A 13,242-nucleotide genomic window follows, 5' to 3' on the forward strand; every position below is an offset into this window, starting at 1 on the left:
TGAAAGTGACATGTTATCTCTGCTAGGTCAAACTGGATCTACACTGACTCTATATAGTGCTCACGCACTATAGTCCTTAGCTAAATGGAGTATGACCCCCTTCCCTCACTTACAATGAATAATAATATTTCACTCCATGGCCACAATTGACCATTTACATTTTTTCTTTTATTATAGCAAGTGAAAAACGCTCTGAAGTACACAGTTGGATTTGCCATTGTCTGCGTGGTGCTCCTTTTAATTGGGTAAGTTGGAGACATGGATGGCTTCTTTTGCTTCAGTACACGATAGGTGGAAGGTGGTGTGGATATGTCATTGTGTTCAGTTAATGAGAGGAGGACCCGTTCAAACAGCAACAGTGCCATTTGTCTGGCCATGAAAAGCCATTCAAGAGAAAAAGACTATACGTCTGTCTAAATATAGGTTTTATTCTGGTCTAACTGATTTAAAACTAGATTCCTAGCATTTTCTCTGTACAAAGCACATGTGGAGCGAAGGGAATATTGAGTCGTTTTTGTGACATTCTATATTGTATCTTCAAATCTATACTGATGCACATTCTCAGCCCTGCACTACATAATAGATTTCCTTTGCAGCCATGACAGCAACATGCCTGTTCAACCTGTACGATTTAATGTGCTCTCTCAACCATTAAATGGCGCATTGGAGGAAGGTTTACAGAGTTTGGGAAAATAAAGGACACATGACTATACTTTCTTATGGCTTAAAGTTTGGAAGTTAGGACTTTTTATAGACAGAAGCAATTTAGCCCCTCTTTTACCTCATGAACTGGAACTATTGCTGCTTTGTTCTGGCAATTGTTGCTTTGGTCCTTTGAGTTTCAACAACATGATAGCTGTTATCCTAGACTGCTTTTCTGTTACCAGGAGACACAATGGCTTTGTTTGGTGACTGTTCACTCAGTAGGTCTTTTCTTGATGGCTTTTGTTTGTTGTCTTTTATACCTGACAAGGTGTTTAACTTCTTAAATAAACCCTGGTCTTTCACTGCTACAGGTTTTCAATCTACCTCTTTAAGGAAACACAGGTTTAAAGGTTATAACATCTGGTTGATTGGAAGATGATTGTGTACCTTTTTGGGGCACAAAAATCAAAATTGTGTTGAAGTCACACGGCAGGTCATGACAGCCATGGTTAATAGTGCAAAATGTGAAAGGCTAAAAAATGTTAGATCTTATGCAGCTTATGTTTTTTGTTTTTGTTCGTTCCTTTCCAAAATAAATTGAAAATGATAGGAGGGGATGCAGAGCTTAGAAGACTGTCCATTGTGTTAAGAATAGCAATTAATCCAGTTTTCAAGGGTGCAGTAGTATCCAAGGTGGATAAGCAAAAGATAAAATGGTTTGCAAGATATTTATATGATCTGTAAGCACTATGTTCAAAGTAAACACATAATAACAGGGAATATATCATCATATTCAACACTGATGATTATTTATTTAATTTTACACATACGTATAGAGGCCTATATGGTATAAATGTATGATCAGACAGGTTTATTTATTAATTATCATTTAATTAAGTCCCATTTACATTCACGATTTCTTTTGCAAAAGAGTTTTGGACAAAACAGCAGCATAGTAAGACAAGAGAATTCTAGAATGAGAAAAAAACCATATAATTTAGAGAAGCAGTGAGGCACAGGTCCAATTTTACAGAAATGCAGATAAGTAAGAAAACAGACATTTACTATGGAGCTTAGAGGTGTCGTTGCTGGAGTGGAGAACATACTGCAAAAGCTTCTTTTTCCATTTCTGTCTGAGCATTAGGCTGTTTAGGACATAAATGGTCTGTGTAGTGGGATATAGATGTTAGTCCAGAAGTAAATATATATGTGCTGCCCAGCAGCTTTTTAACAACATACTTTGTTAACATAGAAGTTTTTTTAAAATAAGCTGTATTGTCACTGTTTTCCAACAGAACTAGCAGCAGTCTCTGTTTCTGTCAGTATTTCTCTGGCTCTCTAACCATCTTTCAGCAACTGCAATGATACTGGTAGCTTTTTACATAGCTGTGGTGGAATGATTAAAAACATGGACAGTGATCTTTCCTTGATGTGTGGAATCTGTGTGTAGCTCATAGAGAAAATACATCAGTTGCTGAAACCATCACTGCCAGTACAAAAACTAAACTTAAGCATATTGTGTACTGGGGACAGTGACAGCCTAGAAGTAACCCATTGCATTTTACTAAATTATTGTTTCATTGCTTTCAGAGCCTTCGTTCCACTTGATGCCCCACCTGGTCAGAATTCCACTCAATGGGAGAAAGTCCAATACCTTTTTGAGGAGCTTGGAAGTAGTCGTAAGTCTATCCTCCTTAGAAAATTCTTCCTGTTATTTTCAACTTGGGACTTATTTTTATAGTTGTTACCACGACTATCAGGTTTTATTTCTTTTATCTTTTTTAAAGTCAGAGTACTTAATTCATTCCGCCCTACCTTTTCATTAATCATATATATTTCTCCCTTGAAGCAATGTCCATGGCTACATCCATTGCTCCTATCCATTCTTCATACTGTATTCTTTCCTGCTTCTTTCTATTATCTTCTTTCTATTATCCAGCTATAATCCAGTCTCATTGATCAGTGTAAAGTCTAAAGGTTTGTTTTGACAGAATGGGGAGCAAATTTTAGAGGGGGTGCAATTGCAGGCAAAACAAAAAGACAAGTTGTCACAAGATAAGGCAAACTGAGACGATGACAGGTTTGAACAAGTTGAAAATGTTTTAACTCGAGTGAAAAAATTTACACTCATCCCAAAGCCTTATGACCCTACTTAACAAATGTATGGAGGTTGGTAAATTTTTAAATGAGTTTCTCCCCTTTTTATTCCTCTGCGATAGCCGTGTCCTGGAGTGTTAATGTCCATCTGTCTGTCCGTCTCATTCTTGTGAATGCGATATCTCAGGAACGCCTTGAGGGAATTTCTTCAAATATGGCACAAATGTCCACTTACAATGAATCAAGGATGAACTGATTAGAATTTGGTGTTCAAAGGTCAAGGTCACTGTGAGTCAATAATAAAAAACCTGTAACATCATTTATTGATTAATTTTCACCACAGAGCTGAAGAAAGTAATCATCTTGATTTGTATGTATTCCAGCCTACATCTTCCTTGATTTGATTGGTCAGGAATTACAGTGGGGTAATCTGGTGACCACTCATGGACCCACCTCTGTATTGATGTCATATAAAGTGACATTAACATGATATTCCCAGATGTCCACTGTCCACTCCTTATTGTGGATTCACTCTTCCATTCATTTTTCCAGCAAGTCCTCACTAAATGACTCAATAACTTTACTTTAATAACTCACTTTATAGCCTAAATATCAATCTGCAATAAGAAATTACATTTACCAGTAAATCTAGTATTGATGGTTGACTTTGTGATCCCAACACTGGAAGACACCCTCCTTGGGCACCTTCACTTGTTGAATGGAGCATTGCCTGTGCGTATGCTCATGCTAATGCAGGAACATTGCCAAATGTGGACTCCTAACAGTCCTCTGGCCTTTTGCCATCTGGGGATCAAGGAGGAAGTTGAACCATCTGCCTCTCTTCACAATAGTGGACCCCTACATGCTCTCCCTAACCTTCCTTCCTTGGCACAGGGGGTAATTGCTCGGCTGCTGAGGAGGAAATGTGAGGGTCATCCCTTTTCTAATTCCCCATCTCGTCTCTCTCCAGATGGGAGGTTAATTGTGTAAAGGAAAGGCACTTTTGCCACATATCCCTGCTGACTGCATTGCAACGATTGTTCATTAAGGCCACAACATATTTAATGGCTCCAACATTACATATGTTCCAATGTTCCAATGGTGCCTGAATGTTCTCCCCGATTGTACTCCAGATCAGTAGCTATTAATATTGGTATTCAAGACCATACAGTACAGTCTTGTATTTTTGGCCATGCCTCAAGGTGGAGTGGAGTGGGTGTGGTTCCAACTTTAACTAGGAAGTGTGCTTGGGGAAGATTCCTTACACTTAACTTTTCCTGCCTGTCCCCATTATCAGTGAGAAAACAACAAATAAGCTCCTACTGACCCTGACACACACACAATGTGTACGAGAAAATCTAAACCATAGCAATTATTTCTACCAGTGTACTGTATTTTACTCTCTTCACCCCTGATAGCTTACAATTGAAAAACACTGTAATCCAATATTAGCCTGTAGTAATTCTGTATAAGAGCTACTGTGTTTATAGAAGTGGTAAGAAAGTTCTTAACTCTCACCTCTCAGTCTCTCAGGGCCCTGAAAATATTACCATGCCATACATGATTTTGAAAATGAAACAATTAAACTATAAATATATAAATAAACAATAAATAAAATAATAAAACAAAAACATAACACATGTTAAAAGATCAAACACGTGTTTTTGCTTATAACAAATCACATACAGTATAACTGATGTTACTGCTGACCAGCAACTAAAGCGACCAAAGCAGCCACTGTGTAGCTTCTGTAGGATATGATTACATCATCATGTATAAAAGAAGTGAGCTTTGCAAACCAGTCTGTGCTTCTTTGCGCATTGTCATGCTACAATAATTTAACTTGAGAAACTAAAAGTAGACAAGTTGTTTGCTGGACTGTTAATTGTTCCTGTGCAGCGAACAGCAGTTCCCAGCCTTCTCTGAGTCTCCCGGTGGGGTCCTAGAGAGGGAGAAGGATTTTGTCCTTCCTGCATTTAATTGCATTAAGTGAATCTCAGCTCTCTCTCTATTTACATTTTGTCTATTGACATTGTGACTACATAGAATACTAATCATAATACAACCCTAACTATATCTGTATCTGGTTTCAAAGTTTCACTGGCCAGACAGCATTTTGTGCAAAATCAGATTTTTGTGCTTTTAGACCTGTCAGTAATCCATTCTGAAAGAATTAAGGTTGAAACATTGCATAGCATTGAAGTGTAACTCTAATCATAAGTGAGACACCACTTACAGTATATGAATACATTTGCAGAACTATGCATTTGTCAAGTTCTGAATGTGTCTTGAAAGCCTTTTTTACACAATGCATTCCATGTCATTTTTTATATTTTTACAGTCTTGTATATTTTTAATTTTATTTAAACCAAAATCATGAAACCAAATTCTTCAGGTAATAGTTTCTGTACATATAGAGTGCATTGTCGAAGGTTTGTGTTTAACTGAGTTATAAAATAGCATGGGTAAAAATAGAGACTATGAATTTTTTTAATGAATTTGAGCTTTCAGTTGACAGATTCATGGTGAGGGAGTTGAAGTGATGCTGTTCTCAGTTCATCTTGATTGATGTCCCTCAAGTTAGTGATAGTACTTTATCTGTATTAGTATGGTGTCCCTCAACTGCAAGATTAAAGCTACCATATGCCCAACAAATTTTATTAAACACAAATTACTATCTAACCCTATTTTCCAAATTATATGGCTTTTTAAGCTTTACCCACACAAAGAGAAAAAAACAACTATGATTGTGTCTGATTTTCCCAACTGCTATAAGCCTCCACATGCTGTTGTATGGCAGTACCTGGTCATTGTTGCAGTCATACAGTATATTATATCCCACTACTGGTGCATACAGCTGCTTCCTACTCACCTTTGATGATTCTGTCATTCCACAGAAGTAGAGTGCTATAGGAGCTCCTTAATGAACACCTCTCTGTACAAGTATCATGTATGCACACAAGCCTGAAGGGCTATATGCAGGGTGAGATAAGAGCTACCTCATTCCATTGCTGTTGGAATCGAAGCTGTACAGATGTGGAAGCACCACAGAGAATAGACAATATTCCCTCTGTTTAATCCCCGGAAAATCTCCTCAAGAAACCAAGAAGAGTGGCAGCAAACATCTATCCTTTGCTTTGTGTAGAGTTCATGAACAGAATGTTCTCCATGCAGAACATGAAGCTATTGTCTTTTTTACCAAGCTCACCACTAAACAAAGGCAGCAAAATCACAATGAAACACCCGGGAATAGGAAACATGTATTCAAATGTTAATGTTCAGCCCAGCTGTCAGACTTCAAAGTTTTCTTTTTGCATACAGTACAATAGGGAGCAGGCATATAATTTATCTCCATTTTCCACCTCTTTGTCCTGCTGCTTGTGAAATGTCTCTAAAAGAAAGTGATAAATGTTATAAATAGGACAAATTATACATGCCCTGAATACTGACTTAATATTCCCAATCAAATGCCACTGTCAAGGAGAAAGGCAAGCAGAGAGCCACCTATGCCCGTGCTGACAGGTGGGCTGGGCACTATGAAGTTGCTGCTGAGAGAATGTGGGATATCAATAAAGGGACAACTGTGTTGCTTTTTGCGTGGAACCCTATAACAGGTGGGTTCTTGACAGGGGAGAGAGGCAATCAGACTCTTCATCAATCCCTGTCTTCTAACTCCAGCTCTGACAGCTGGTGTGACACCTACTGTTGCCCTTGCCTGATGGGTGGTCCCCTTTCTGCCTCAAAGATGACACACATCAACTCAGCCTACATACATTGAAAGATCCAGCTGGTTAAAAACTGATAGTGATCAATGTATGAAATGACAAAAAATGGTGACCAGACATGTCTCCAAAGGAAGACTTTGCTTCAGTGCATTTAGTAAGAGCAGATATAAAGTCTTAGCGTACCAAAACATGATGCATTGTCCTTGTCTTGTGAATAACGTTATTCCCAATTGCCTTCAATTCCCTGAATTTTCCCTTTAAGAACATTAGCACAGAGACGCATCCTTGCAGTTCAGTATCAGCTTTGTTCTTGGAATCAGGTGTGCGGTCAAAACTATCCGTTTTAAAATCTCTTTCAACTAGACACTTGCTATTCTGTTTGAGGTGATGCATTTTTCTCTCACCAATTCCTGGGGCTTCCTAATTACATTCAAGGCATTGAAAGGTTCAGTTTACCCAAATAATTAAAACAGCTTCCACATACCTTCATGGTATCTAGCTATGTGGTATCATTACTGTATTTGCAGAGGTTGTATGATATCTTTATGATATATTTTAATGAGGTACTCCAGCAATTTAGCATGGCACGTCCATAAGGTTGGGAGACTCACAAAAGACTGATTTTACACCAAGATACCCTGACCATTTAAGATACCATTTTGGAGCTTGAACCATACTAGGGACTAAAATCCCTAGTATGGTTCAAGCTCCAAAATGCTGATCCTACATTTTCCATAATGCCCCAAGCATTATGTAGAAAGTAGTTATGTAGACCCACAGAGGCCAGGGTAAAATCTCAATGGCTTTCCTGTCTTTCCACCTGCAGATGGTCTACCTGCGCTGTCTTTCTCCATCAGCTCCTTGACCTTGATTGGCATGTTGGCAGTGATCACTTACACGGTGAGTTGGGACCTGAGACAAGTGGTTGATGTTTGTTTCATGTGTTCAGTGGAGCTATATTGGCACAGTAATTAAGGCAAGTCATCCAATGGGATGATTTCCAAATCTTGCCAGAAGAATAGAATAATCTTTTTGTCAGATTCATGTCATGGCTGATAATGTATGTTTTTGTAAAATATTATTTGAGCTGCAGTGCAGTTTCTTAAAAGTTTTTTGTGTACAAATGGTTTCCCATCTTCTTGGTTGAGATGTACCTAGTGATGGAGTGGCCTTTCAGTATTAGTAATGCCTTGTGATTTTAAAGCTCTGGCATTCAATTGCTCAAATTGCTCAGACTGCTGTCTTTCACCTCAGCACCCGAGACTTTTGCATGATGTATGTGCACCCTTCACCGGCTTATCAACCACTTATCTGCTGCCTATTTTTATATATATATATATATATATATATATATATATAGATCTACCTCAGTGTCCATTAATATATGCCTATATTTTGATTCCCTAAGCATTCTGCAGTTTTTCATTTTTTTCCTGGATCAGAAAAATTGACTGTGCTGTAACACTTGTTAATGCTGTCCATTTTTCATAGCTGTTATCTTGGTAACTAGACTGTGAATATTCCCTGGAGGTGGTGGCGCTGGTGTCAGGGTGGGAGTAACACAGAATAGTGCCAACTGGGGGAAAAATACAAAAAAATGACTCTGGTATCAACCCAGGGAGTGAGAGTAAAAGTGACAGCCAACCCCAATCTATCCAGTTTCTGTTGAGCTCAAAGAGTCCTATTTGACAAATTACACAACAATTGAATGTGGAGCTCTTAATGAATAATACACAACCAAGTAAGTTGTAGAACCAATCTCCCTTAAGGACATATAATCCGTCTCAGCTGGAATTTTATCCACTGTTCTCTCACGTTGCCTCTCACAGTTCACTAAAGAGTGAATAATTACCTAGTACAGTTTGACGATGGAAGTGTGCTCAGATTTGCACTGACCCCATGTTGCTATTGATTCTGTGAATGCCCTGTGGAAATCAAAACTCCCAGTGTGTCTTTGATTTTGATGTTCCTTGTTTTGATGAAGTCAATCAAAGAAATCTGGCGACAACAGCAGCTGCCCCTCTCTCTTTTATTCTCATGGACACAAATGCAGAAGCTCTTTTTATCTCACTTTTTATCCTTTCATCTACTTTATTTGCTCTCTCCTGTCTCCTCTATCTACAAGGGGCAAACCCCTTCTTGGTGGCAACCTTATTTACAAAGAGCTGTGTGATTTATCATTCTTTATTATGTGTTACTATTAAGCCTGATTAACTTAATGGAATCTAAGTGACAGGTTCCATAAGCAGCGGAAATGTTGTCCATGACCCCTGTGCTAATTTATCACTACTCTTTGTGCAGAACTAGCCTTCTAACCTTAATGCAAACAACTCTGTAATGTAAACAGTATATAACACTGTAGCCTAGTGCACTTAAAATTAATATGAAGTGAAGCAAGATAAAGCTTTTACTGCTTTTTGTCTTTTTTTTTTGCACTTTCTCTGGTGCACAAAAATGTATATTAAACAGATGCATCCTCTATAAGCAAATAGTGTCTTCTGGTTTGACTAGGTTTGGTGTCTGCCTGTTCATCTTTCTGCTAAACTAAACCAATACTTTAACAATTTAAATGCAACATGTTTCTATTGGTAAAAAATGTAGTAGTAAATTCACATCTAATGGTTTTTGACATTTAGCTTGTTGTCTGTTAAGGTGTTCTGGTACAGTGACAGTCCTGAAACTACAGTATATCAAATAGAGCTCAACCTTAGATGAGATTATTGCTTTAAGATTAATTAACTTCTTTTATTTTTTCACTGTATGTTACTAACACTGTTGGTGTACTCGTCGTGCTAAAAAGTAAATAAGGGATCAAAGTGAATTAAAGTACATAAAAAGTTTTTTGTGTGTTTATCATGTCATGATTGAAAATGCAGGCCTAATTACTCTGCATCACTAAAAATGTTTCAGTTGCTGTGGGGTGTTATAGTTTGTTTTATAACACCTGTCAATGAATTTGATAGAGATAGCAGGTTCCAAACCTCTGTCCTGAATTTTGGTTGGGTTGGGGCTACCCTTTTGTGTATAGTGGAATTCAGAGATTGTACCTTTAAACAATCTCAGCAAGTTAATTTTAAAATAGCTAACTAGCTTTGCATTGGATATTAGATGAAAGTCATTGTCACTTTATACTCAAGCAGTCACTTTTTTATGGTGAGGATTTTATTCAAAAATGCAAATCTATAATTATGATACATTTCTTCCACATTACCTGCAATGTTTGCACATATATTCCTCTCTATATTATCTTCCACTCTGTTTGATTGTACCCAGCGGTGATGACATGAGACCGATAAGGCCTAACTCAAATCTCATGTATGTTAAGTCCTTTGGCTTCATTTAAAAGCTTGGCTAGTATATTGACTTACGACTCTCATGACTCTGTCTCCTGTGGACCTACCTTTCTCTTGCCATAAGATGCTGATGCTGAACTAAAGTTGGGAAGATTGATGTCTGTTGATCTAATCGCAGACCCTGAGATTGACCTGGGAAGATGGGGTCTCTGAGTGAATCAGAAGGGTGTCACTAATACTTTAGGATTCTCCAGTCCTTCGATGCTTGTTTTTTTTTCTATATTTTGTATTTAAATTTGATTTATATAATGGATATTTCTTTCCCACCCTTTACTTTTTAACTGAAGTTTGAAGTTTAAAACTAGTAATTGGATTTTGCATAAAACATGGCATGTAAGATTCACTGCAATAGAATGGTTTAGTCTGTAATTTTTATAACACTTTCAAAAAGCAAAATACTATCTACTAAAAGGGAAGAACTACATTAAATGAACACTATCAGGACAGTAAGTTCTATTAACATGTATATACCTATTCAGCAAGCTAAAAACCCCAGATGGTGAGACCTTAAATAGTAGCAGATACTGACTAAGGCTTACCAAGCATACCATAACTATATCTGTACCTGTACTCTACACTAGAGATGTCCCGATCCGATCCTAAGGATCTCTAGGATCTCCCAGGCATATTGTAAAGGATTGAATTGGCTAAAATAAAGCAGATCAAAATCCGAACCCAAATACTGTACTCTACTGTGTTTTGTCCACCTCAGCCTACTAGTGTTGCAGTGCAGCTCTCCTTTACCACAGCTGGCTTTCAGTGCTAACATTTCACTGCATGTGTGAGTGTGTGAAAAATTATTTGGGCGCACAGGTGAGTGACTCTGAATTCATTACTCGGATACTCGGATTCGTCAAACTCATTTTTCATATCAATGATTTAATATTTTTGAACCAGGACCACCAGTATTTGGATCAAGTAACTTGTGCAAAATATGTTGTGTCAGATTAAGTAGGCTACAGCTTGTTATTTCACTGTGTCAGATACATATTTAATCAACATTTAGGTAAATATATATGGAAAATAGGTAAAAAGTATTGGATCGGACTGAGTATCAACAGATACCCAATATTAAAGGACTCGGATCTGGATCTGGGCCAAAAAGGGACATCCCTACTCTACTACTATGAAATATAAAATGTAAAATATAAGTCAATTAAAGATTCATAAACACAGGTGCATTAGGGTGCAAAGGATGCACCCCTAAGTGTTTCTTTTTTTTAATCAAGCATTAGCATGGGAAATGTCTTTATGATTAGGACACAACTGACTCTAATAGCCCTTTAACCTCCCTGTAGGCTTACTGCAATTACTAAAATTAAAGAAGAGGTGATAGGTCAAACTTGGTACAATGTCTTTTGAAACCCACAAGAACTCTCTAAAGGTTGGAGGCAGCCTGGGAAGCATGTCAGTCAACCACAGCAGGCCTTTTCATTACAGGGCTGCTTAATGGATTTCTTTTTGAAGAAAATGGGGTAAAATTGCTGTCCATTTCAAAGGGCCATTTTAAATGTTTCATTCACACAACCTCAGGCCACGATTTTATAAAGCACTATTTATATCAGGCCCTTATCAAAATCATTTTAAGCATGAAAAATAATGTTGTGCCAAAAGGTCAACATAAGGCAAGTGATTCATTGGCTACTGTCAAATCATCTAAACGTTTGCCTGCATTCTCCCCATATAAGATGGTCGTTATCAGAAGCTAACTTTTTTATTTAAGAGTATTCCTTATTTTTATTGCTACATTGATCACACTAGAAACTATCATCTTGAAACTTAACAACAGCAAATGACTTCAAAAGTCTGCAAGATCCTTGTCCCCTAGACAAATCAAAACACAGAAGAAACTTTGTTGCGCAACTACTGGAAGGATACTGCAGGAAAACATGAGTTGACATGACATGAGAAAACATGAAAATGTTCTCATTTAGGCCATACACAACAATATAGCAGGCCTTCATTTAAGAAAATATTTTTACCAATCACTTGTCAGAGCTTTCCTAAAGCCTACTGCCCATTATATATGTTGCATTATCTAATCAGTGATATACAGTACAAAGAGACTATTTAATAAAACAAATACACTGCGGTATGAATGTGTTAACATAAGAACTGCAGTGATTAATAACACTCCGTTAGCAGATACCAAAGGTTTACCTAAAAAAAGCATGTTGTCATCAGCATAAAGGGATATATTTTGTTGCTGGGAACGAGCTTTCATACCTCTCATAGAGAGATTAGGCACACCTAATCTCTGTATGACCAGACTGAACTGGGTAACACTGCAGCTGCAGGAAAATTCAAGCCCTTTCTGAGGACTGAGTCACACAGAGAGGCATATAAGAAAAATTCACTTAATAAACACATCCCTCAGGTTAATTTTGGAAAGATGGCCACTAGACTCTCTGCAGGGACAGAGCAGCAGATTTTGGTATGCACTCTGTGCCAATCAAAATGAGGTCCAGCTGTCTGTAAACATTATTGTATAAGTTATGACCTAAAACAAAGCCAAATCTACCCTTTTCATGGCAGACATTTTGACTTGTCAAAGCAGTAAAAGCACAAGTGGAATTAATAACATTAATGATGGCTGCATTCAATTTAGGTGAGCCGGTTCCAGGCTTAGTGGGACACTTGATGGAATGGAGCCATTGTTAATGTTATTATTTGCACCTGTTTTCCTGCTTTGACATGTCAAAATGTCTGATGTGAAAATGGTCTAATGGTCTACTGAGATGACATTTAGAAGCATATCTTCCACCCTTTTTAGCCAAAAGCTTTGCAATAAGTTTTCATTCTATGTCAAGCCAATCTTCGGAACCCATCGTTTGACAACGATTTGAATGCAGATAAATTTAATAATAAGCTAATCCCTTGAGTTCTGAGATTGATAAAAAGCTAAATCGTTGTCAGGCGATAGCCAATGTGTTCCGAGATTGCATTTCGCCCAGTGCGTTCTGCCTCTTTTGCTCTCCACATGGACTGTTTACCTGCATGCAACCAAAGCCTGCTCAAACGTGATTGGTCAATACTACTCGGACTACAAACGGAAACCAGGATGCTTCCCATACCAAAATCTTGTCCCTTGCCTACAGATTCCTACAGATATTTGTTTATAGAGATTAACGTCAAGCAAACATCTGCTGGTCTGCCCTGTTTCAGTATGAAGGACATGTTAGTAACCATAGTATCAGGAAAAATTCCTGATTCAAAAGAGGCCGGCAACGTTTGAATAAGGGGTCAGGTAGAAGGCTCTGAAAAGATGTGTTCTTGCTTAGTAGGTTTGAACTTGTCTTTCTGTTCCTGCAATGCTTGAGTAAGATTAACAACTGATAAGAATTTTTGTATTAACGAGTCACAGTGAAAGTTTGACTCGTATTTGTACAAAGATTAATAAAACACCTGAAATGATCTGTTTG

At 37.7% G+C, this 13,242-nt stretch overlaps 1 protein-coding gene across 3 annotated transcripts in view; it reads left to right on the top strand.

The window, feature by feature from the left end:
* The window catches only part of lmbrd1 (LMBR1 domain containing 1), a 58,593-nt gene that overhangs the window by 17,535 nt on the left and 27,816 nt on the right, over positions 1-13,242 (top strand). For all 3 annotated transcript variants that reach the window (XM_044213679.1, XM_044213680.1, XM_044213681.1), the window contains exons 5-7: positions 178-245; positions 2,236-2,324; positions 7,294-7,367. In XM_044213679.1, the coding sequence (XP_044069614.1) occupies positions 178-245; positions 2,236-2,324; positions 7,294-7,367 (231 nt within the window). The remainder of the gene's footprint in view (positions 1-177; positions 246-2,235; positions 2,325-7,293; positions 7,368-13,242) is intronic.

This window comes from Siniperca chuatsi, linkage group LG11 (genome assembly GCF_020085105.1).
Source record: "Siniperca chuatsi isolate FFG_IHB_CAS linkage group LG11, ASM2008510v1, whole genome shotgun sequence".
In the NCBI taxonomy this organism is placed as follows: Eukaryota; Metazoa; Chordata; class Actinopteri; order Centrarchiformes; family Sinipercidae; genus Siniperca; species Siniperca chuatsi.